Below are 26,082 nucleotides of genomic sequence, written 5' to 3' on the forward strand. Positions count from 1 at the left end.
GCACGCTTTTGTGCGTGACGTTACATTTTGTTACATTTTATTCTGGTACAGTTGTGGGTGTTCGTTTCACGAACCACATCCACCATGTCTCTTACAGCAGGCTACTGTGCGCTCATTTATTTCTAACCTTATTTCTATCCGTACATTAATGTAGGCCCACGATTCCGAAAGTTTATTATTTTATTAATATTACAAGGCCCCTTTACGAGGCCCCTGATTGGCTGTGGCCCAGGGGCTTGAGCCCCCCGAAGCCCCCCCCTTAAAGCGCCGGTGTATAAAACTGACGAACGTGCTTAAGAATCAGGTTGGGGCTATAAATAACGCCAGAGTGTTGAATGATGGTGATTTGTTGATTGGGTGTGTATCTGAAGAGCAGGTTGCGAAGGCTGAAGGGTTGCAAGCATACCTGCCAACATTGCAGTAGCAAAATAAGGGAGATTTTTTTTGGAGATATGTATAAAATGCACATATATACACACACACACACTGTATATAAAGTGAATACTCTGAACACAGTATTGATCCACATTCCAACATTTATTAAAAAATTAAGTAAGAGCAAAATAACATGGCACAATAACAAAATGACAATGACATCATAGGAAAAAACTTTAATTTTACATCCGCACTTATTGTAGGCTACTGATTATGCCCTTGATTGTATACATTGTATGTCTTCTGACAGTGTGTATTGCAAGTGTGCCTATTCTTTTGTAGACGCATGTAGGTACAAGTAGGTGGCTGACTTAGCCGCTTTTAGAACATTTTTAGAAGGGGCATACTTGTGAGCAGGTTTGGTGTAGTTTATCTTGCAGGACAAAAAAGAGCACAGAGTACTATTGCTCAAACTTGACCTGTTCTCTGTAGTTATCTTCCTTACCATGCTGAAGGTTCTTTCTGAGGAGGCATTGCTATGGGGAATACACAATAATGCTTTCATAAGCCTAGCTATCTCACTAAAGCACTGTTGTTTCCCTAATAGGCCCCAGAATCTGTCCACTTTCCGCTCCTGTGGCAATTCCTTCTTGTCAGCAACTTGGTAGTCTATTAGCTCCTCCCTCAGTTTATCTGGATCAAGCCTTAGTTGAGGAAGCATCTCACCTAGCCTTGTCACTGACAGCAATAACATAATATGCACATTATTTCCTTAGATCACTTTAAAAATGTCAAAGGTGCTGGACTCTGCATTCTTATAACATGATGATTGGATAGGTAAATGCAAAAATTACAAGGCATAATTCACCTGTCACTGGTGAGAGATCCAGGCGAGAGGCTGGGTCAAGCACGGTTAGCGCCTTCAGCAGCTCGGAATCAAGAGGGAAAACCTTCAGCATCTTCCTAATGGTTTCAACGTAGAAGGCCCTGGCTGTCCTAAAAAACACAATTATGACAGAATTACACTCAATTAGAACAATATCAACTAGGAATCATCAAAGTGTAATTACATTACATTAATTACAAATCAAGCCCTCACTTACTTATAGATTCTCGCTGTGGAGAGGTCTTCATTCACAATTAATGCTGTAGCCTCAGATCCGACGAAGAGCTCAGTATTTGGCAGCTGGTGTTCTTCATTGAGTGACACCTCAGTCAAAGGGTCCACAATCAGTCTGGCCGGGAGGATGTACCCCATCACCAGTCGTTTCATTTCAGCATGCAATTTGTGAATCATCACTCTGTCTGCCTAGATACATGGAGTCCAAGATCAAATCAAAATAAATTGACAAATTCTTACTTTTATGTACAATGATTGGAACATTCAGCCCATTTACCTGGAAAGAAGTGTTGAATAACACCAATGGCTTGAGAGCAGTGCTCAGAAAGAGAAAGTAGAATTTCACTTCAGGATCATTCAAGTAATTGGCCAGCTGTCTCACTTTGGCACTCCGCTCATCTTCACAGCTGTTAAAGTATGCTTGCAGGGCAGCCCACTGACTCAGCACCCTTTGGATGCATGTGTATAGACTGGGCCACCGTGTACTGCAGTATTGAAGCAGCTGTAAGTGCTCGGTGTCCGTGAAATTCACAAACTCTTTATAAATTTCACTTCTCTTTGCACTGTGCCAGGAAACAAACAAACATAGCCAATAGTAAATGTTAAAATTTGATGTGAATATAGTGAAGATGGTGAAGTGGATCATCACCAAACCATGTAAAATTACACTCTCACCTTTTGTCAAAGTGAGAGTATATTCCAACCAGCAAATCTTCGACTGGGGCCTTCATTGCCTTGATGCCACAGCCTGTGGCAAGTTGGGCAAGGTGGCAAATGCATCCCACATCTTGGACATTAGGCTGTCTGGCTTTTAACTTGGTAATGACTGAATGGTGCCTTCCTTTCATCACACTACAATTATCTGAGTTAAAGGCCACCAGGTTATCCCACGAAATTCCTCTTGTACTAGAATCACACAAATGCATTATTGATTAAAAACCAAATTGAACCTTCACAGCACTGAATTTCACAGTACTCACTGATGCTCTTTCTAACCACCTCTCCAGACTAAGAAAATAGTACTTGCATTATATATATGTACTGTAGCGCCAGCAAATTCCATTATATATATAGAGCACCAGCAAATTTGACTGAGAAATCAACTTACCTCAAAGCTTTCCAGTTTTGCAAAAATGCTGTCAGCTGTACCAATGTTACAAACAGGCAGATCAATGAATTTTGTTACGACCTCAAGGGTGTTATCATAAACCCGTGCCAATATTATGAGGTCTTTGTTTTTATCCATTGTGTTTGACTCGTCAATCAATAAACCAAATGGCTGAGTCTGGCAGGTCTGGCACACACACATCGTTTAATCCGCCACGGAAACATTTCGCGCACGCGCATTTCAACTACCGTGAAAGAGAACCGCAAACATTTCTCACTAGTGTGGACAGATGCACTAAACTGATATACTTTGTATCAATACAGTTATACCACTATCGTACCGGTATATGTGTGAACACAGCTATATATTCAATATCACACACTCCTAGGTGGAACGTGCATGCCTCTAATCCATAGCTGCAAGCAAAGCACCCAGTTACCTGTAAACATCATCATTGCTGGTGTAGCGCTCTTGCTTCTTAATTTAATAATAAGAACAACAGCACTGCTATGGATGATGGATGTTGTTTTAACAGACAGGAATTATTTCTTCTTACATCATACAGAAAGCTTTCACTGTAAATGATGACGACTGTCCTTTATGCAATTCACACTGAAGTCATTTAAACAGAAAAGCAGAAAGAACCCATTCAAAATGTCCTGACCTGTAAACATCTCGCAGAGGATGCAGCCCAATCCCCACAGATCACTGGCGATGCTTGTGCTCTCTCCACTCAGCACCTCTGGAGCACAGTACAGTAGAGAGCCTGAAGAGAGCAAGACCAAAACACTGAGTGTGACTTATTATGAAAATTATCTGTAAAGGAATTTACTACCCATGTCCCATCAAAGAGTTAAAAGTGAGACCTGACACAGTAACAAGAAACAGTCACATGTTTAAGTGCCAAGTGATAACCTTGGGTTCAGTTCTGAATATTTTGAGGTGTAGCACTCTCTCTGTTGTCTCCTTCCTCTCTTGACATCACGTGAGCAAAAAACTCTCCTAGGTTCTCTCCTTGTACGGTGGCCAGACAGAAATTAGAGTACTTCAGAGTACCGAAACTATCCAATAAAATCTGCAGGCAAACACCCATGTTCAGAGTTCAGAGTGTAATCAAACTCATTCTTACAGTCACAAAAACATGTAAACTAGGCATTAGACTTTCTATATTCTGAATTGATTTTATACAGACATGAATACAGTTTTCTTTATGTAACGTTATGTCAGATGTATAGAGACGTACCTTAGCAGGGCTGATATCAGAGAACACTATGCCAAAGTCGTGGATGTACTTGAGACCTTTTATTAAATCCATAGCAAACTTTCGCACAGCATCCTCAGGCAAGCATTCATCTTGGGAAATAACTGTCTCTAATGATCCTCCTACAGAAATATGATATCCAGATTTCAATACTAGGTGAAATCTACCTGTTTAAAGACCAACTATTACTCATTAATAATCTTTTTTCAGCTGCTCCTGTACGTTCGGGGTTGCCACAGCAGATCATCATGACCCGCATATTTGAGTTGGCATATGGTTTTACACCGGATGCCCTTCTTGACGCAACCCTCCCCAATCTATCCACTTGTACAACCCCAGTGGCTGGGCATTTTACCCGTTTCAAGCCTAAACAAATTCCAATCTTATCTTCGGCTATCTCAGCCAGCACTGCCTTGGTCAAGGTCGTTGCTGGAGCAACAATCTTCCCCTGATGATCACTGCAGTTAGACTCTCTCTCTGTATTCCCTATTATTCCTTACTACTGCACCATTCCTTTGTTTTGTGTATATGCTTTTATCTATGTTGTACTATGAAAGCTAAGTGGTACCGGAGTCAAATTCCTCGCGTGTGTTCGCATACCTGGCAATAAAAGTGTTTCTGATTCTGATGAATCCGATCTATATTCCTAATCTGATTTAAATTCTATTTTGTTTTATATTTTTCTTTGTCATTATAGTCTCCGTCTCCTTTGTTGTATCATAGTTGTTACCATGTATATTGAAAAACTTGAAAAACAGCAGTTATGATGAATATGATTGTGTACATGATTCTGAATGAAACTGAAATAAAATCTCTTCTTCCTCTGGCTGCTCCCGATTAGGAGTCGCCACAGTGGATCTTTCGTCTTCATTGCTCCGTCTTCTGCATCCTCCTCTACCACACCTGCCACTTTCATGTCCTCTCTCACCACATCCATGTATCTCCTCTTTGGCCTTCCTCGTTTTCATGTGCCTGGCAGCTCCATCCTCAACATTCTCCTTCCAACATGCTCTGCATCTCTTCTCAGGATGTGCCCATACCATCTCAGTCTCATCTCTCTTAGCTTAATTCCCAAGCTCTCCACATGTGCTGTCCCTCTGCTGTGCTCGTTCCTTATCCTGTCCAACCTCGTCACTCCCACTGCAAACCTTCACATCCGCAACTCCGCCACCTCCAACTTTGCCTCCTGTCTCTTCGTTAAGGGTACGGTCTCCACTCCATACATCACAGCTGGTCTCACTACTGTCTTACACATCTTAACTTTTGCTGGGACTTTCCTATCACAAACGACTCCTGAAATCCTTCTCCAACTGCTCCACCCTGCCTGCTCTCTCTTTCTCACCTCACTATCGCAGCCCCTGTTTTCCTGCACAGTTGACCCCAGGTACTTGAATTCACCAACTTTCTTTACATCCACTCCTTGCATCTTCACCACACTCATCCCCATTCTCATTGATGCACATGTATTCTGTTTTACAAAAACTAAAAAAAAAAAAAAACAAGAAATGACCAAAGCTTAATATTTATATACTGGTCTAATTTAGAATGATTTTCAATAATATTTTCTAGTTTACTCACATGGTTTTCCAACTCAGGCCTCTTGGATTTCTCACTACGGATAACTGCCACAAATTTGAGGCCATCTTTCCTCCTGCCCCTGTAAACCACTGACCTGCTCCCGGATCCAATTTCTTCAAACAAAATGAAGTTTTCCATCTGAGATTTTCACTAGAAAAGAGATTAGTTGTTTGATATTGATTTACAGCAAAAAACACTCATGACCTACACTACCGTTCAAAAGTTTGGGGTCACTTTGAAATTCTTATTTTTGAAAGAAAAGCACTGTTCTTTTCAATGAAGATCACTTTAAACTAATCAGAAATACACTCTATACATTGCTAATGTGGTAAATGACTATTCTAGCTGCAAATGTCTGGTTTTTGGTGCAATATCTCCATAGGTGTATAGAGGCCCATTTCCAGCAACTCTCACTCCAGTGTTCTAATGGTACAATGTGTTTGCTCATTGCCTCAGAAGGCTAATGGATGATTAGAAAACCCTTGTACAATCATGTTAGCACAGCTGAAAACTAGGGCTGTAACAATATGCGTATCGAAATCGCGATACGCAGAGCCACGATCCGTGTCGAGATACAAGAAGGCAGAATCGCGGTACACCCTTTCAAACTTCTCAGCCCAAAAACAGAGGCGCTTCCAAACTTCAATTTATGAATACTTTACTTTTTATTTAAATTACATTTTAAACTTACTTAAATTACTTTTATTTTTTTATATCTATTAGTAAGTCGTTTTTTCGCCGACCTGCAACAATCTTCTGCGAGTCACGCAACGTCCACACTCGCCACTGGCAGAGCATTCATTTCTTTTAAGCGGTCGCCATTCTGGTTGCGATGCGGGGAGCGAATCTGTAAACAAGCAGCTCATTGGCTGGCTAGGTGTGCCACAAGCCAATCACAATCACTTGACCGGAAAGGCATGTCTGCTTGGGCGGAAGCCTTCTGCGGCAGTTACATTTTGACACGCGAGCAATGTTTCACCATAAAAATTCCGTAATTTCCATCTGTTTTCCGCGATCACAGAAAATCATTGGCCCTATGAGAGTGAGACAGTGAGAGAGCCACCCCCCCCCCCCCCCAAAAAAAAATCTTAACGGATTTACACGATTTGGAAAGATGACTTTTTCAGAACCGAAAAAGACAGAGCTTCCGGCTCAACAGTATTATTTTGAGAAATAAAACAGTCTTTGGATATACATTTGTTCATTTTTGCATACATATTACTCATTCTCTGCAGTGGTCTGAATTATTTGTTATTAAATAGTTAATGTAAGTAAGTAAATGTTAATAAGTCAAATTTACTACTTTAAAAATACATTTAAAAAAAAATCGTGGGTGTATCGAATCGTGGGTCAAAAATCGCGATACGAATCGAATCGTGAGTTGGGTGTATCGTTACAGCCCTACTGAAAACAGTTGAGCTCTTTAGAGAAGCTATAAAACTGACCTTCCTTTGAGCAGATTGAGTTTCTGGAGCATCACATTTGTGGGGTCGATTAAACGCTCAAAATGGCCAGAAAAATGTCTTGACTATATTTTCTATTCATTTTACAACTTATGGTGGTAAATAAAAGTGTGACTTTTCATGGAAAGCACAAAATTGTCTGGGTGACCCCAAACTTTTGAACGGTAGTGTAATTAGTTGTTGTTGTTTTTTTAACACGCATAGCTACTTATCGAGCTACCGGTACTTGTTCCTGTCCTGTGGTAAATATACAAATACATGAACCAAGAACTGCACTGATACTATAATGAACTCTCCTGAAGCTAGCAAGCTACAGTAGTTCGATTTGCTAATGACTATTTACAAATGCTAGGCAACTGCAAGGAGAACTTTAAATTAAATATGTCGCAGAACTCCTTTAAACAGGTCAGTAACATGAATAAGACCAGGAGAAAACAATTATGCTAAAATATTCTGCATTTTTTTTATAACTATGTGCAGAAACTGAGAAAACTCAAATCTAAAACTAGAGTTTAATAAACCGTGAGCACAAACAGCTGTCAGACGGAAACAAAGCTGGACCAGCTCACTTCCAAATCGGGGGTACAGCCTTCACTACGAGTAACAGGTCTTTTCAAAATGCCTCCTGTTTTTCCATATTTGAGTGATAATCTTGTTCACAGAATTACAAATACAAACATGTTTAGAAATTCGAGAAACTTCGTCACCTTGTTTTAGTTTTTTTCTAAATGTCCGTGCACCCCTTATTTTTGAGACGTCTCTTCGTTGCTAGGTGACCGCTGGGCACGGGCTCACAAGCAGTGAAAATTGTAACCTGTCAAAGTTCTCGAGCCCTCGTGCTGTTTTACCGTAGATCAATCACATATCAGCTTAAACTAGCATTCTAAAACTAGTTAAAGATCCCACAGAAGAGAGCGACTCCCCCTGCCAGCCTCATGGAACGCAGTGTTTAAGGCTCCGGATGGGTTTTATTTCCATTTATGAGGGAAAGGAACATACACCCTCCCGACAGTCAGTGCGCTATTCGCTTGGAAAACACATTTGCAAATTGGTAGAATGAGTTCATCATCACATGCAAGATTTGCAGTTAATCAAATGGATTTCATATTATTATTATTATTATTATTATTATTATTCATGAATTACTACAGTTCTGAACTTCAAATGTTAAAAGTCTGGCCTTTGGAGAGATGATGGAGACTCTTTTGGTGGAACACAATGGAGTAAAATATTGTGACCCTCTAATGTTGACCTGAAGTTGGCACCACTGGGGGTTGGCATTGGGTTTTTGTCCCCACCAATGTTAATACCAAACCTACGCCCTTGCCTACATGTTATCTCGTTCTAATTGTTGTGACTTTTATCCAAATGACAGCTGGCAATACGTTGTTACTTTGCACTTTTTGTTGATCTGGGTACTAATCTTTGAGAAACTGGATTGGCAGAATGTTGCCTGTGAAGAAAAGAATGTCTTTTTATTACCCTCTGCCAAGTTAATATTCACTTCAGTGCAATTTTTAAGAGCCATAAATAGTATTTTATTTATTGTTTTTGTTTGATTGTTGTTTTATTTCTTTAGCTTATTTATTTAGATTTATTGTTTACGTTCCACTGTTGAATTGAATAAGTTGACTTAATTAAAAAGTTTACTGTTCTATGAAAGGGTGTATTTGCATGATCATTATTATTTTACTAGTGGCATAAAATTGTCTTGAAAAGACGTCAACAATAATATCCTTTATCACAATAATTTGAGACAATATATCGTCCAACAAAATTTGTGATCATGACAGGCCTAGATGTGTGTACGTGTGTGTGTGTGAGAGAGTGTGTGTTAGATGTACATTTCAGAAACTCTTCTCTGCTCTGTGGTTCTGGTTCTGAAATGATCTGAGCTGCTGCAGCTGTGGAGAGAAAAATAGAAACATGAGTTTGTGTAAAAGATGGAAAGAGTTTAAAGTGATCCAGTCAGTTTATTCATTTTAAATCAGTGTTTTAGTTCAAAGTGTCGGGTGAATAAAGTGTCTGCAGAAAAGAAAGCAGGAGCATCGCTAAGAAATAACACATCACTGTGTTTCTCCAGCAGGAACAGCTCCTCTTACCATGTGGAGGGATTTTGTTGAATTCCTCCTCACAGAATTCCTCGAGTCTCTTTTTCAGATCTGAGAGAGAATTCCTCACTCCATCAAATGAGAGATGTTGACGGACAGTGACGCTGGATGTGTGAAAATCTGGTCTTTGGAAGAGAGGAGAGCGACGTCCAGAAGCTAAAACCTACAGAAAGCAAATGAAATGTAAAACCCACTTGTGACGTCAGACAGGGGCATTTATTGTTCCCTTAATGAGAGGTGTTTTAGAGAGTGTGTGAGAAACAGCTGGCTCTGTAGATCAGACAGTGAGTGTTACCTGGAGGAAATGGATGTGATCGTGTGTGTGTGAAAGCTGCTCCAGCTCAGTGACTCTCCTCTGAAGATCAGCAATCTCCTGCTCCAGTTGCTCCAGGAGTCGTTCAGCTCGACTCAGTTCAGCCTTCTCCTGATCTCTGATCAGCTCCGTCACCTCCCAGCGCTTTTTCTCCATGGAGCTGATCAGCTCAGTAAAGATCCTCTCACTGTCCTCCACTGCTGTCTGTGCACTGAGCTGTTAGGACACACACACACACACACACACACACACACACACACACACACAAGATTTAAAGCTCATCTATCATTCCCTCTCTTACTGGGACTGTAAATGACTCGTTGTCCATGTTGTGTGTGTTTCTAGGAGCAGCTCTGTCTCTGCTCACTGCTCACCTTTATAGTGTTCACAGCCTGTTTCAGCTCCTGCACCTTCTTCTGCTTCTCCTGGATTCTCTGCTGGGATTTCATCTGCTCCTCCTTTAACTCACTCTGAGGACAAATAAAATACATTCAGCTTTTTATACAGTACGAGCGAACTGGTTCCATATTAATGTCAGTTCAAAGTACATTCATGTTTCGCTCTGAAGGTTATGTGCTCTGTGTGTGTGTGTGTGTGTGTGTGTGTGTGTGTGTGTGTGTGTGTGTGTGTGAGAGAGAGAGAGAGAGAGAGAGAGAAATGTTCACTAACTGATCTGGGCTGGGTTTCCCGAAAGCCTCTTAAGGCCAAGAGAGTTTTAAATGACCTCTTAAGATCCATCATCAAGCTAACGTGGTTTTCCCGAACAATATCGTAGCACAAGTCGTCCTTTAGTTTGCTCGGAATTTACGAGAGACCCGGAGCACTCGTTCAAAACAAAGAGCGACTCGCTCGCTGCCGAATCCACAGAATGTGCATGCGGCTCTGAGGGACTCTCACAGTCAGCGGGGGAAACTGGTGTTGAATCTGCTGGTGGTGTTCAATTAGTTTTCTTGTACATTGCAAGTACATCGGGTTAATTATCAGAGGTGGACAGTAACGAAGTAGCGTAGTAAACTAGACCCATCTGCCTAGCGGCCAAAAATATTTTTGCCTACGAGTGGGTCTAGCCTCGCACCATATCAACAAAACACCCCGGGCATCAAATCGTGCCCACCAATCACAACGCAAGGTTTTTGTTTGGATTCTTTGGGCGGGCTTTTGCAGGAGTGATGCCAAAGCTGCGCGACGCTGGAGAAAGCACAACAGGAAAGATGGCTATGGCGAGTGAACAGCACTCGTTTGACTCCGCTTTGGAATCAGTTTTAGAAGAATTAGACTTGGAGTTTTCATTGAAACATGAGCAGGAAGAGGCTCTCCGCTCATTCCTTTTCAAGAAGAACGTTTTCGCTGTTTTGCCGACCGGCTATGGCCAATGTCTGATCTACCAGCTGGCTCCGCTGGTTGCCAAAAGGATGGGGCTAGTTTGTGCAGTACAAAGAATTAATAAACAGCTTTGAAACATTACTTTTTGATTGTTTCTTATTTTCGCGTTATTTTAAATTTAAGGGAAATTATTTCACCGAACACCACTAAATAAAAATAAAAACTCTCAAAAACAGTTTAAGCAAACCCTTGAAAAACACTTGAAAAAAAAACGAGTGTATGTTAAGTACAGTGGGGCAAAAAAGTATTTAGTCAGCCACCAATTGTGCAAGTTCTCCCACTTAAAAAGATGAGAGAGGCCTGTGATTTTCATCATAGGTACACTTCAACTATGAGAGGCAGAATGGGGGGAAAGAATCCAGGAAATCACATTGTAGGATATTTAATGAATTAATTGGTAAATTCCTCGGTCAAATAAGTATTTGGTCACCTACAAACAAGCAAGATTTCTGGCTCTCACAGACCTGTAACTTCTTCTTTAAGAGGCTCCTCTGTCCTCCACTCGTTGCCTGTATTAATGGCACCTGTTTGAACTCGTTATCAGTATAAAAGACACCTGTCCACAACCTCAAACAGTCACACTCCAAACTCCACTATGGCCAAGACCAAAGAGCTGTCAAAGGACACCAGAAACAAAATTGTAGACCTGCACCAGGCTGCGAAGACTGAATCTGCAATAGGTAAGCAGCTTGGTGTGAAGAAATCAACTGTGGGAGCAATTATTAGAAAATGGAAGGCATACAAGACCACTGATAATCTCCCTCGATCTGGGGCTCCACACAAGATCTCACCCCATGGGGTCAAAATGATCACAAGAACGGTGAGCAAAAATCCCAGAACCACACAGGGGGACCTAGTGAATGACCTGCAGAGATCTGGGACCAAAGTAACAAAGGCTACCATCAGTAACACACTATGCCACCAGGGACTCAAATCCTGCAGTGCCAGACGTGTCCCCCTGCTTAAGCCAGTACATGTCCAGGCCCGTCTGGAGTTTACTAGAGAGCATTTGGATGATCCAGAAGAGGATTGGGAGAATGTCATATGGTCAGATGAAACCAAAATGCAACTTTTTGGTAAAAACTCAACTTGTCGTGTTTGGAGGAGAAAGAATGTTGAGTTACATCCAAAGAACACCATACCTACTGTGAAGCATGGGGGTGGAAACATCGTGCTTTGGGGCTGTTTTTCTGCAAAGGGACCAGGACGACTGATCCCTGTAAAGGAAAGAATGAATGGGGCCATGTATCGTGAGATTTTGAGTGAAAACCTCCTTCCATCAGCAAGGGCATTAAAGATGAAACATGGCAGGGTCTTTCAGCATGACAATGATCCCAAACACACTGCCTGGGCAATGAAGGAGTGGCTTCATAAGAAGCATTTCAAGGTCCTGGAGTGGCCTAGCCAGTCTCCAGATCTCAACCCCATAGAAAATCTTTGGAGGGAGTTGAAAGTCCGTGTTGCCCAGCGACAGCCCCAAAACATCACTGCTCTAGAGGAGATCTGCATGGAGGAATGGACCAAAATACCAGCAACAGTGTGTGAAAACCTTGTGAAGACTTACAGAAAACGTTTTACCTCTGTCATTGCCAACAAAGGGTATATAACAAAGTATTGAGATGAACTTTTGTTATTGACCAAATACTTATTTTCCACCATAATTTGCAAATAAATTATTTAAAAATCAGACAATGTGATTTTCTGGATTTTTTTTTCTCATTTTGTCTCTCATAGCTGAGGTATACCTATGATGAAAATTACAGGCCTCTCTCATCTTTTTAAGTGGGAGAACTTGCACAATTGGTGACTGACTAAATACTTTTTTGCCCCTCTGTATGTGGTACAGACTCCAAACTTGTGGTCATTATCTCCAAACTTCTTAATATCTAGAACCTGTTTATTAATTAATATGCATTTTGAAAAATTATTTATTTCAAGGTCTCCCCCACTGCTTTCTGTCGCTCTGACTACGTCACAGTCACTGTTGCGCTGATTGGTCAGAGCGTTGGCCTATACGCACAGAGACAGTTTGAACGACAACGGGTTGTTCCACCCCCACCTTCGGAAATGTCTACGACCGAGACCAGACTAAATATTCACATTTAGTCTGGCTTGCCAGGCTAGTAACGAAGTACATTTACTTGAGTTCTGTACTTAAAGGTCAAGTACAAGATTTTTTTCAGGAGTATTTTTTACCATATTGCTTGAAAAGCTCCTCACACCCATGTTGCAAGCAGTACAATAGAAGGTTTGACCCAAAAATGAAATATTTTAATCCAGTCTACAGTGTAAAATAAAGGAAAAACACCATCAAATCCTATCGAGGTACCACCTCAAAATGATTGGATACTGACACGTCAATCAGACTGAAGCCCGCGACCCTCACCGCCCCACCCCCACCCCTAACCTTGCGCTTACAGTATGAGCAGGGAACACTACAGCTGAACTTAAGCCATTTCAAAGCAACGGATAGATAGCCTACCATACTAGCCCATTTTATCTAGATACTGGCCTACAATAATTACATAACACTATGGCAGAACAGACGCACACAACTGGTCAAAAAAGAAAATGAAAATCTGTATTCAAAAAGGCACCTGCCAGGAAACTTTATGAAAAAGGACGAGTCAAGACCAGAGTGAATATTGGCGCAGCATTCGACCGCTGGTGGCGACTCAAACAACAAAAAGGACTTCAAACCGATGCAATGGTGGCCCTGTTTCTACTCGATAGGTAAGATAACATTATGTATTTATTACATTTTCAGATAGGAAAGTGTTGTCGTGTTAACAAGTGTACACCCTGGCAGCGAGAGCGAGGGGGGTGGAGACGCGGGGGGAGGGGGAGGAGGGGTGGAGACGCGAGGGGGTGGGAGCATGGCAAGAGCAGGCATGTTTCTTTTCAAAATATTGCTTGCGGGAACCGTTATTCCAAAATTTCGTACTGCACCTTTAAGTACACTTTTTGAGTATCTGTACTTTACTTGAGTATTTTTTTTGGAAACATGACTTTAACTTCACTACATTTGAAAGACAAATATCATACCTTTTACTCCACTACATTTCTATCAAGGTCCTTGTTACTATGAAGCAGCTTTGAAAGTAGATGTTTTTTTCTTTTCTTTTCTAAAACGTGATTGGATTTTTCGCAGGTGACACTGAGACAGTCTATCAGTAATCACTCGGGTCACGTCACGTCCATAGACTGGATAAAATCAAGATCAATGATTTCTCCGCAGCATTATTTAACACGATCAGTTGATGGCAGAATGGAAGGAGGCTGTTCTTCTGGGGAATGCACACACCCACGGTTCTATAGCTAGAACCCATGGTTCAGTTTTCTGAAAGGAATAAAGAGTTGTTTCATTTTAAATGTTTGCTTTGTTTGCCTAAAACGGAGCACATCACAGCCTACAAAAACTCTCCATCCGACCTGCGGAAGCATATTGAGGGATATAAACGTTTTATTCCAAGAGAAAGCTTGCAGTGAAGTTGTCTGTGCTTTAGAGCTCGCGATAACGTTGCAATCGCTACACAGTCTGATTAGTCAAATGACTTTCTATGGATTTGCCAAGTTACCATCGCCTTGTCCACGTCTAATGTTTACACATAGCTAGTTAACTTGGACACTGTTAGTTAGCATGTAAAAACGGAGTTACACTAACATGAATAACGTTCACTTTTCTGAAGTCCTTTCAGAAATGTTTTATCATAATCTTGCCAATTAAACAAAAAAGTAGAAATCTTTCTTTTCTCATAATATTAGCTGCCCAATATGATTTTGAGTTTGAAAAGAGTTTGCTAGCATGTCAGGTGGAGCTTCACTGACATGATTCCACAGGCAGATTCATATGTGCATGAATACATACACTTAACAAACTGCTGGATTTTTTTGCTTTGATGTCAGATGATGGTCTTGCACCTTTTTTGTTGTTGTCTTGCTTAAAGCAGAGTTGCTGTTGGGCCGTTATTAAGCTCGAGGTGCGGATCTGGGTTTTAATCAGGTTGGATTGTCCTTTTTATTTTCTGTGCAAGCTGCATTTACAGCTGTTCCACTGTCTTCCTGATTAACACACACATACATGTGTGCACACACTGCCAGAGCTGGGTCAGAACACTACCATGCTGCTTTGTGGGGAGGAGGGTTACAATAAAAAAAAATGAAAATGACAATGGGTCTTTTTCAGTTCAGTTGTGTTTCATTTTGTAACATTCTACCAGGCGTTTATTCTACAGGTTCTACAAGTTAGTCAGTAAATCCAGTCAGGTGTTTCAGAGGCATTAGGTTTTGTAAGTGTTGTGGCTATAATACAACAATGCATTGTCAGAAAATGTACTTTTAATACTTAAGAATTTTTTAAAAGCAAATACTGCAGTACTTTAACTGAAGTAAAAATTTGACTGTCCAATTTTCACTTGTATCGGAGTAACATTTGCCCAGTGGGATCTGTACTTTGACTTAAGTAATGAAGTTGGGTTCTTTGTCCAGCTCTGTTAATTATTAAATAAATATACACAAAACACGATGAATATATTTCAGTATGTTATGGAATTACGTATGGATATCAGAATGTCACATTTATATCACTATATTTTAATCAAATTTAGCTCCATTAGGTGAGTGATTAACTAATTTAGTGTTATAAATGAGACATTTCTGCATTTCTAATGGTGTGTGTGTGTGTGTGTGTGTGTGTGTGTGTGTGTGTGTGTGTGTGAGAAAGAGAGAGATTTTGATGTGTGTGTAGTGTGTACCTAAGAAGGTTTAATTAACCTCCTTATATATAAGGTTGACTATATATATTAAACCTCCTTCGGTACACACTACACACAGATCAAAACCTCTCTCTCTCTCTCTCTCTGTGCACTTATAAGGGAGAACATGGCCCACTCTGCACTGTGGAGAAAAGCTGAAATAATCCTGACTGCATGATCGGGGGGTAACAGTGAAATGAGCGAGCACGGGGAACACATTTACCTCATTATTTAGCTTATTTCTTCATTCTTTCATGTGAACATTTGTTCATTTCATTAAAAACACGCTTGGAATAAAAAAAATTGCCAAAAACATAAAATAGTTTCATTAATTAATTACCACATTATATATGTAATGCTTCCAGATGATACTATATATTATCTTATTTTAAACACTTTATATTTCATTAGATTTTGGTTAAAAATGAGCGCCATGTGACCTTATCGACTGGATTTAGCAACTACTAATGCCTTCAGCAACGACAGTACGATTGCCTTTAGCAGCTACTAATGCCTATATCGGGGACGTGAACTGCAAAGATGCTCTTCGTCCTGTTGCTCTTTAGACTCCTTCTTATGAGTGAGTTCCGGAAAACCACACACAGACACAACATTCATTCCTTAAGAGAGTCTCTCAACTCTCTCTTTAGGTCTAAAGGGCAACGTTATCAGGAAATCCACCCCGAACCAGATTACAACCATCACTGAAGATAAATTTAACACTCTGTTCACCAGAACACAGACAATTTTAATCAGCTTTTACAGAATCCTTCTGTTTGAGACACACATTGAAATTAAAGTTCAAATCATATCACTGACTAAAGCACCTGTTTCTAGATGGGAAACTATAATTAAGATGATTTAATTCTGGAAAGATTTCTAGTTCTCACCTGTTTCTCAGCCCTTTCTGTTGTGACTGAAACAGCGTCATGGTCTTTATGTTTCTCCAACATGCACAAAGAGCAAATACATTTTTGATCAGTACGACAGTAGATTTTCAGCACTTCATCATGTTCAGAGCAGATCTTCTCTTGGAGTTACTGAGGCTTCAATTAATGTGTGTTTTTTCAAAACAGGAGCTTCCTGATGAGGTTTCAGATGAGTTTCACAATAAGAAGCCAAACACGTCAGACAGGACTTGACGGCTTTGTGTTTTCTCCCGGTGCAGAAATCACACTCCACATCTCCAGGTCCAGCGTAACAGTGAGCAGGAGAAGCAGCTTGGACTTCAGTCTTCTTCAGTTTCTCCACCACTTCATCCAGCATGTTGTTTCTGCGTAGAACAGGCCTTGTCGTGAAAGTGTCTCTGCACTGAGGACAGCTGTAGACGCCCTTCTGATCCTCCTGATCCCAGCAGCCATTAATACACACCTTACAGAAACTGTGACCACAAGGGATAGTCACCCTTTAAACATAACTTTAGTGTTTATGTTTAAAGTTTTCTGTTAGAATTTGGTAAATAAAAAAATAAATATATTTACCAGCTTAAGGTCGGTCCATATGGTGAAATACTGTGACCTCGGCCTTGAATACTGACCTCGGCCCAGAGGGCCTCGCTCAGTACTTTCAAGACCTCAGTCACGGTATTTCACGATATGGACCTCCCGGCTGGTAAATAACATATATATATATATATAAGATTAGATAAAACTTTATTGATCCCTTTAGGAGGGTTCCCTCAGGGAAATTAAGATTCCAGCAGCATCATTACAGAAAACAGAGAAAAGAAATAGAGAAAAACTTCTAGATAAAATAAAATAAATTAAGTTTTAACACATACAAAGATAAAAAGAATAAGATAAGGAGAAGAGAGGAACGTGGGAGAGAGAGGAGTGGGAAAAATATGTAATGCTTCCAGATGATATAGATATGTGGAAATTCATTAATGAAACACTTTTACATTTTTGGCAATTTTTTATTATTCCAAGTGTGTTTTTAATTAAATGAACAAATGATCACAATGAAAAAATAAGCAAATAATAAGCTAAATAATGAGGTAAATGTGTTCCCCGTGCTTGCTCATTTCACTTTTACCCCCCGATCATGCAGTCAGGATTATTTCAGCTGTTCTCCACAGTGCAGAGTGGGCCATGTTCTCCCTTATACATGCACAGAGAGAGAGAGAGAGAGAGAGAGAGAGGTTTGTGTGTAGTTTGTACATAAGGAGAGAGAGAGAGAGGTCTGTGTGTAGTTTGTACATAAGGAGGTTTATATATATATATATATATATATATATATATATATATATATATATGACAGTGGTGCTTGAAAGTTTGTGAACCCTTTAGAATTTTCGATATTTCTGCATAAATACGGCCTAAAACATCATCTGATTTTCACACAAGTCCTAAAAATAGATAAAAAGAAACCAGTTAAACAAATGAGGCAAAAATATTATACTTGGTCATTTATTTATTGAGGAAAATGATCCAATATTACACATCTGTGAGTGGCAAAAGTATGTGAACCTTTGCTTTCAGTATCTGGTGTGAGCCCCTTGTGCAGCAATAACTGCAACTAAATGTTTCCAGTAACTGTTGATCAGTCCTGCACACCAGCTTGGAGGAATTTTAGCCCGTTCCTCTGTACAGAACAGCTTCAACTCTGGGGTGTTGGTGGGTTTCCTCACATGAACTGCTCACTTCAGGTCCTTCCACAACATTTCCATTGGATTAAGGTCAAGACTTTGACTTGGCCATTCCAAAACATTAACTTTATTCTTCTTTAACCATTCTTTGGAAGAATGACTTGTGTGCTTAGGGTCATTGTCTTGCTGCATGACCCACCTTCTCTTGAGATTCAGTTCATGGACAGATGTCCTGACATTTTCCTTTAGAATTCGCTGCTATAATTCAGAATTATAGTCTGACTGTGGATTGGTGGAGTCCAAACTCTTTAGAGATGGTTTTGTAACCTTTTCCAGCCTGATGAGCATCAACAACGCTTTTTCTGAGGTCCTCGGAAATCTCCTTTGTTCATGCCATGATACACTTCCACAAACATGTGTTGTGAAGATCAGACTTTGATAGATCCCTGTTCTTTAAATAAAACAGGGTGCCTACTCACACCTGATTGTCATCCCATTGATTGAAAATACCTGACTCTAATTAACTGTTAATCCTAGAGGTTCACATACTTTTGCCACTCACAGATATGTAATATTGGATAATTTTCCTCAATAAATAAATGACCAAGGATAATATTTTTGTCTCATTTGTTTAACTGGGTTCTTTTTATCTACTTTTAGGACTTGTCAAAATCTGATGATGTTTTCCGTCATATTTAGGCAGAAATATAGAAAATTCGAAGGGGTTCACAAACTTTCAAGCACCACTGTGTGTATATATAGATATATTTCAACCTTATAAGGAGGTCAATTCAACATCCTTAGGTACACACTACACACTGATCAAAACCTCTCTCTCTCGCACGCGCACACACACACACACACACACACACACACACACGCACACACACCCAGAGTACATAACCTTCAGAGCGAAACACGAATGTTCTTTGAACTGACATGAATACAGAACCAGTTTGCCCGTACTGTATACAAAGCTGAATGCATTTTATTTGTCCTCAGAGTGAGTTAAAGGAGGAGCAGATGGAATCCCAGCAGAGAATCCAGGAGAAGCAGAAGAAGGTGCAGGAGCTGAAACAGGCTGTGAACACTATAAAGGTGAGCAGTGAGCAGAGACAGAGCTGCTCCTAGAAACACACACAACATGGACAACGAGTCATTTACAGTCCCAGTAAGAGAGGGAATGATAGATGAGCTTTAAATCTTGTGTGTGTGTGTGTGTGTGTGTGTGTGTGTGTGTGTGTGTGTTTCCTATAACAGCTCAGTGCACAGACAGCAGTGGAGGACAGTGAGAGGATCTTTACTGAGCTGATCAGCTCCATGGAGAAAAAGCGCTGGGAGGTGACGGAGCTGATCAGAGATCAGGAGAAGGCTGAACTGAGTCGAGCTGAACGACTCCTGGAGCAACTGGAGCAGGAGATTGCTGATCTTCAGAGGAGAGTCACTGAGCTGGAGCAGCTTTCACACACACACGATCACATCCATTTCCTCCAGGTAACACTCACTGTCTGATCTACAGAGCCAGCTGTTCCTCACACACTCTCTAAAACACCTCTCATTAAGGGAACAATAAATGTCCCTGTCTGACATCACAAGTGGGTTTTACATTTCATTAGCTTTCTGTAGGTTTTAGCTTCTGGACGTCGCTCTCCTACATTGGAAAGACCAAATTGTCACACGTCCAGCGTCACTGTCCATCAACATCTCTCATTTGATGGAGTGAGGAATTCTCTCTCAGATCTGAAAAAGAGACTCGAGGAATTCTGTGAGGAGGAATTCAACAAAATCCCTCCACATGGTAAGAGGAGCTGTTCCTGCTGGAGAAACACAGTGATGTGTTATTTCTTAGCGATGCTCCTGCTTTCTTTTCTGCAGACACTTTATTCACCCGACACTTTGAACTAAAACACTGATTTAAAATGAATAAACTGACTGGATCACTTTAAACTCTTTCCATCTTTTACACAAACTCATGTTTCTATTTTTCTCTCCACAGCTGCAGCAGTTCAGATCATTTCAGGACCACAGAGCAGAGAAGAGTTTCTGAAATGTACATCTAACACACACACACACACACACACACACACACACACACACACACATTGGGTTGCCACCATTCAGAAATGAAAATAAGGGACGCCTACCACGGCTCCTTGGGGCCATGACCACCACGGGCATGACTCCCATGGGGTGGGGTGCCCGCAGCAGTGGTATGTTTTATTTTGTAGGTGTTTTTAGTAAAGGGGTGATCAAGAAAGCAATTACTATCTACAGTATCTATCTATCTTACTCCTTGCTGCACTGAGTAACTCTTTGTCTTTCACGTGGTGGAGTCCCGGGTGCAGCAGACATTTTTAAAAGGCCCGGGTTTTTTGAGCAGCGCCGGTGTGTGTTGTCTGTCTCTAGGCAACCGTGACAGCGCCACACGCAGTGACGCAGGCAGCCAGGCACAGAGCGTGACACAGAGTGGAGGGGTTTGTGTCCTGGGTAGATCCTGCAACGGAGTATTTCCTGTTTTATTTTGTTCATTATTGTTAGATTTAGTGTTGATATGTGTGAGACAGACGTGTATTGGACATTTATAAAAATACAGAACAAATCGCGTCCCGTATCGGTTCAATACGAGACACAAGATTTAATTGCCAAATAAAGGACGATTCCGTATTTTAAGGGACGGGTGGCAACCCTACACACACACCACATAAATATATTGTGTGAAGTAAACCCAACATGTTCACATTGTTCAGTTTGTTTTTCTGTTTTATTTTAGATTTCTGTTATCTGACTCTGGATCCCAACACGGTACATCATCTCTTCATTCTGTCTGAGAAGAACAGAGCGGTGAGATGGAGTGAGAGAGAGCAGCGTTACTCTGATCATCCAGAGAGATTTGATTACTGGCCTCAGGTGTTGTGTAAGGAGAGTGTGTGTGGACGCTGTTACTGGGAGGTGGAGTGGAGCGGTGCTGGTGGCGTGTCCATATCAGTCTCATATAAAGACATCAGCAGGAAAGGATGGGGTTATGAGTGTGAGTTTGGACGCAAAAATCAGTCCTGGACTCTGTACTGTGATTCTTCTTCTTCTTCTCTCTCTTTCTGGCACAACAACATTATGAATGATCTCAGAGTTCCATCCCCCTCCAGAATAGGAGTGTATGTGGATCACAGTGCAGGAACTCTGTCCTTCTACAGCGTCTCTGACACGATGAAGCTCCTCCACAGAGTCCACACCACATTCACTCAGCCTCTATACACTGGGTTCTGGCTCTACTGGTCTCCTGGTTCTACAGTGAGATTGTGTGATCCAGAATAAAAGTGTGTAGTGTTTTCTGTAAAATTCCTGCACGTTGCCACGTTGTTGCTCAGTCGTCTGTTTCACTAGAACACAATCCAGCTGCACAAAAACACTCATTTTAATATTTAAATTAAAACATATGAATAATTGAAAATAATTAAAAAGGAAATGTTAAAAATTAACTGTCAGACAAGAAACTCGTCAAATTTAAAAAGAAAATGATCTCATGACCTTCGCATTCTAAAGTTCTGTTTGTTTCATATTAAGCAGCGTCTCATTAAATAACTAATAAACAGTAATAAAGCCAGAACAGAACAACATTTTAAACCTGTTCAGGTCACACTATATGTTAGGGTTCTCCCAGTCAGAACGGTCAACTTACTTCTCGAGACCAATGCCCTCGTGCCACCCAGACGTCTGGGGGTTAGTCGCAAAGAAAGACAGGAACCCCAATGTAGTTCACATCTTTATTCGCAAGTTCCCCATTAGACAAGAATACAGAGGGTTATTATATATGAGTGTTATCTGTGTGTAAATGACATCACTGATATCTATGTGTGTGCATGAAACCTTCAATCATAAGCAAAATAATATTTCAGCGATTCAATTTACGCCAAAGCGCGCGAGATGTTTTTACGACAATGTTTTAAACAAAGACTATGTTTGCTCTAACAAAGAAGTGTTCTTCTCCACTGGACGAAGGTCAGGCTACACAGGAACAGTTTAAAATCACTGCCATAGCATATGCAATAGTCCAAAATAATAAAGGATCTTAAAAAGCTCTAAAATATAAAGTCTTAACACTTTGTGCAGCAATAAGGCTAATATAGATCTATAAAATTATAAAACTATAAAACTAACATGAATCACTTAATGCAGCTTTAAATCCAACATTAAATCTAACCTACACGTTGGATATGCAGCTGTGGGTGTGTGTGGGTGTGTCTGACATCATTGCAGACCTTGACTCCGTCCAGACACATCTCTGATCAATAATACACATTTCATATCAAAATAAGCAGAATGTTCTGAATGGGATTTTTAAACAATGTCTAGCTGAGACAGAAGGTCATTTTAACAATCCCCCCCTATGATAATAGTATCACTATTATCACTAGGATCATGTATGATCATTATCACCTCATGATCATATATGTGATTACATCGAGAATTAGGATTAGATGTATGCTTGAGTTAATCTTTGCTCTTCTTGACGTGTATTGGTGCTCAGAGGGCGGGCATGCCCGATCAGCCCTCGTCCCACCTCACCGGAGCTTAGAGAAACTCGAAAGCTCTTAATTTGTCCCAAATACACGCTACTTCCTTCAGGGTAATTTGTTCTAAAACAGTGAGGGAAAATTAAATTAGAAGGCATATCGACCTATAGTGAGAACAGAGTCCTGTAAGAATACAGAGCTTCAGAGCATAGAGACGTGTAATAATAGTAGAAAACTGCATCAGATGACAGACATAACTTTCATTCGTGTGGTGTGTGCTCGTGCAGTCCAGTTAGCAAATTGCCAGAAGATGTTGTCTCGAAGTCCAGCTCGAGCGGGTAACCCTGCTCCGAGTGGTCACGAAACTCGTGATGAGGACTGTCATGGTTGTAATGAGGATGATTGGTCCCAAACGGAGCGCGAGATCTCTTCCCCTCTTTGTTCACAACGTCCTGCAGGCAGCAACCCGAGGATTCTCAGTCGGCCAGAGGGCTGCACACAGATCACGTCAAATCTGTGTAGAGCTCAGAGAGAGAGAAAGAGAGAGAGAAAACAGAGACTGGATAGGGACACAGAGAAAACGTTAGTAGCAAATTTGTCATTGTAACACAACTTCGTTATGGAGCCTTCTTCGATCGCGTGGCATGGATCCACTGTGGAAAAAGATCAGTTAAAACAGCAGTAAAAGTAATGGCGACTATGTCTGTAGGCCCACTATATTTAGGTTCTCCCAATTGTCCAAATCGTTTTAAAAGTCACACCAGCACCTTGTCTCCCACGTGAAAGGGGTGGGTGTGTGGGTGCTGATGGTGGAAATGGTATTGTACTATTGACCTTAGTACAAATTTTATGCAACTTATCTATAAGGGCTGCAGAATACTCATCCATATGTGTTTTCTAATCAGAGGTACCCGGAGCCGGAGTTCCCTTCTTCCAGGGGAGAGGAAAAGGTCTTCCAAAATAATTTCTTGGTGTCATACGAATTTCAGCCAGAGTGGCTGGCAATAAGTCTACCCAATTTTTTGAACCTTTCATTCAGGTTTCATTCATTCAGAATTTTTTTTGTCTTTCAATGTTCGATTAGTACGTTCTAGATACCAGAAGATTGAGGGTGGTATGGAATGTGAAAACACCAGCTTAGTGAGGGATACTTACAAAGGTTTTGTGTGACTTTTGAGGTGAAAGGGGTACCTTTATCTGAGTCTATGGCGTCTAATAATTATTAATTATTGATTTCTTATTATTTTATTGTTATTTTATTGTTCTGCTATTAATGTTTGTTTGTTTTACTGTTCAGTGTCCTTGGGTACCTTGAAAGGCACTTATAAATAAAATGTATTATTATTATTATAGGCGGCACGGTGGTGTAGTGGTTAGCGCTGTCGCCTCACAGCAAGAAGGTCCTGGGTTCGAGCCCCGAGGCCGGCGAGGGCCTTTCTGTGTGGAGTTTGCATGTTGTCCGCGTGGGTTTCCTCCGGGTGCTCCGGTTTCCCCCACAGTCCAAAGACATGCAGGTTAGGTTAACTGGTGACTCTAAATTGACCGTGAGTGTGAATGGTTGTCTGTGTCTATGTGTCAGCCCTGTGATGACCTGGCGACTTGTCCAGGGTGTACCCCGCCTTTCGCCCGTAGTCAGCTGGGATAGGCTCCAGCTTGCCTGCGACCCTGTAGAAGGATAAAGCGGCTAGAGATAATGAGATGAGATTATTATTATAACTAAGTATTATTTATTTTGCCAGAATACGAGTAACTACCTTCGTGTTCTCTCGAGAACAGGGAAAAACTTCTACCCATTTAGAGAATTTGTCCACAATCAAGATGACAAAAATCAAATGAGAAAGGAAGAGCGTATGCCTCATGCACAATATCAGGCAGTGAACACACAGAGTAACCACAGAGGTATTATAAATATTATAAATTATAAATATTATACACCGTCTGAGGGTTTAGAACAAGAACCATCAACAAAGAGTACTTCCCCCATCCCTAGAGGGCTGGAGGAGAGATCAGACCTGATACTAGTACAATATCAATGTCATCCCAAGTGTCATCCCGAGGGTTAAGGAGGCATGCGAGAGCGTGACTTACATTATCATAAGAGGATGTGACACGAATTTCGAGATTGTTAGTAGAACAGATATATGTTAATTTAATAATAATAAACAGTCATATGTTAATTTAATTATCAATTAAATTACTGATAAATTAATTTAATGGGTCTGTAAATTTTGCAACACCTGTTTAACTTGATGTGACGAGTGCAAGATCAATGGGTGAGACAAAACCAATTTTTCCGCATCTAAAACTATCAGAGCACATGCGGAGACAGACCCTAGACATGCAGGTAAGCCTTGAGCTAGAGGTCTGCGCGGGTCGGATTTTTCAGTCCCGCCCGCGCCCGCATTGTGCAGTCCCGCTCCCGCCTGCAAAGAATTATGATTTTCAGTCCCGCTCCCGCCCACGCCCACAAAAAAATTATGATTTTCAGTCCCGCTCCCGCCCGCACCTGCCATATTTTGTCCCGCGCCCGCCCGCAAATCCCGCATGATGCAGACGTTTGCGTTATTTCTCAGGAAAGTTCTTGTCTTGACACAGCGTGATGGTGCCCCACCCCCTACTTTGAGTGGATTTGAGCATAAATATCTACAGCTCACGTTTGTTATTATTTACCTTGTTTCTGAATTCAGCATGTAGTGTCTCTAATAATAATAAGTGCTGTCAAGCAATTAAAATATTTAATTGCGAATCGCACATTTTTATTACATGAGAAACCATTGTAATTCTCTGATCAGCATAAAAAAGTGAATGAGCTTGCTTTATACCAATAGTGTTTTTTTTTTTTTATTGCAAAGCAGAGCTAGTAAGAGAAGTGAATTGATTTACTACTTGCGTTAGTCTACAACTCTAATCAGAGAGACAGGTTACACAGTGACGGTAGGCTTGACTCAATGCTATCCCAGAAATCCTTCCTGTAATATGCAAATTTGGCCACCTCTGATTGGACAGCCAAATTTGCATATTACAGGAAGGATTTCTGGGATAGCATTGAGTCAAGCCTACTGTCACTGTGTAACATGTCTCTCTGATTAGAGTTGTAGACTAATGCAAGCAGTAAATCACTTCACTCATGGTTCTCTTGCTAGCTGGGTGTGAACTGCGAGTCATTAGAGTGATCAAAGGATTTCCCGTTAGGGCAATCAATGGCAAATTTAAGATGCTATTCCTCACTCAATCTGGCAATCTGACTCTCTCTGCAAATTTAGGCATCTTAAAATGTTTTTATTAATGCCAAATAAAATATCCAGCACAAATTATATATGATAGACATAAATTAATAATTTATAAATTTTATTTCAAACACGTTTTTAGTTAGCGGGACTGCAGCTTATCACTGCTCCTGCCCGCGCCGCATATGTGCGCTCCCGCGCGCGCGCACGCATATATGCACTTCCGGTCCCGCCCACGCCGCATATGTGCGCTCCCGCGCACGCATATGTGCACTTCCGGTCCCGCCCGCG

At 40.9% G+C, this 26,082-nt stretch overlaps 2 protein-coding genes across 2 annotated transcripts; one reads left to right on the plus strand and one right to left on the minus strand.

Moving 5' to 3' along the window:
* Positions 1-518: 518 nt before the first annotated feature.
* LOC132871711 (uncharacterized) lies at positions 519-1,650 on the minus strand. Its single transcript, XM_060906146.1, has 3 exons — positions 1,479-1,650; positions 1,244-1,371; positions 519-1,113 (listed from the first exon to the last, which is right to left on the minus strand). The coding sequence occupies exons 1-3, from the start codon at positions 1,646-1,648 to the stop codon at positions 704-706; spliced, it is 708 nt and encodes a 235-aa protein (XP_060762129.1). The 5' UTR covers positions 1,649-1,650; the 3' UTR covers positions 519-703.
* Positions 1,651-18,992: 17,342 nt separating this feature from the next.
* Positions 18,993-21,677, plus strand: LOC132868663 (tripartite motif-containing protein 16-like). Its single transcript, XM_060901740.1, has 4 exons — positions 18,993-19,007; positions 19,680-19,851; positions 20,050-20,103; positions 20,824-21,677. The coding sequence occupies exons 1-4, from the start codon at positions 18,993-18,995 to the stop codon at positions 21,363-21,365; spliced, it is 783 nt and encodes a 260-aa protein (XP_060757723.1). The 3' UTR covers positions 21,366-21,677.
* The last annotated feature ends 4,405 nt before the right edge of the window (positions 21,678-26,082 follow it).

Source organism: Neoarius graeffei, chromosome 2 (genome assembly GCF_027579695.1).
Source record: "Neoarius graeffei isolate fNeoGra1 chromosome 2, fNeoGra1.pri, whole genome shotgun sequence".
NCBI lineage: Eukaryota > Metazoa > Chordata > Actinopteri > Siluriformes > Ariidae > Neoarius > Neoarius graeffei.

Bases quoted from the DNA above. Each gene is read 5' to 3' on its own strand.
- LOC132871711 (XM_060906146.1), bottom strand. From the start codon at position 1,648: ATGAAACGACTGGTGATGGGGTACATCCTCCCGGCCAGACTGATTGTG. The intron at 1,372-1,478 runs GTAAGTGAGGGC...TGTGTTTTTTAG, and splicing joins TCCACAGCGAGAATCTATAA to GACAGCCAGGGCCTTCTACG. The intron at 1,114-1,243 runs GTGAATTATGCC...TATTGCTGTCAG, and splicing joins GGATCTCTCACCAGTGACAG to TGACAAGGCTAGGTGAGATG.
- LOC132868663 (XM_060901740.1), top strand. The intron at 19,852-20,049 runs GTAAGAGGAGCT...TTCTCTCCACAG, and splicing joins CAACAAAATCCCTCCACATG to CTGCAGCAGTTCAGATCATT. The intron at 20,104-20,823 runs GTACATCTAACA...GTTTTATTTTAG, and splicing joins CAGAGAAGAGTTTCTGAAAT to ATTTCTGTTATCTGACTCTG.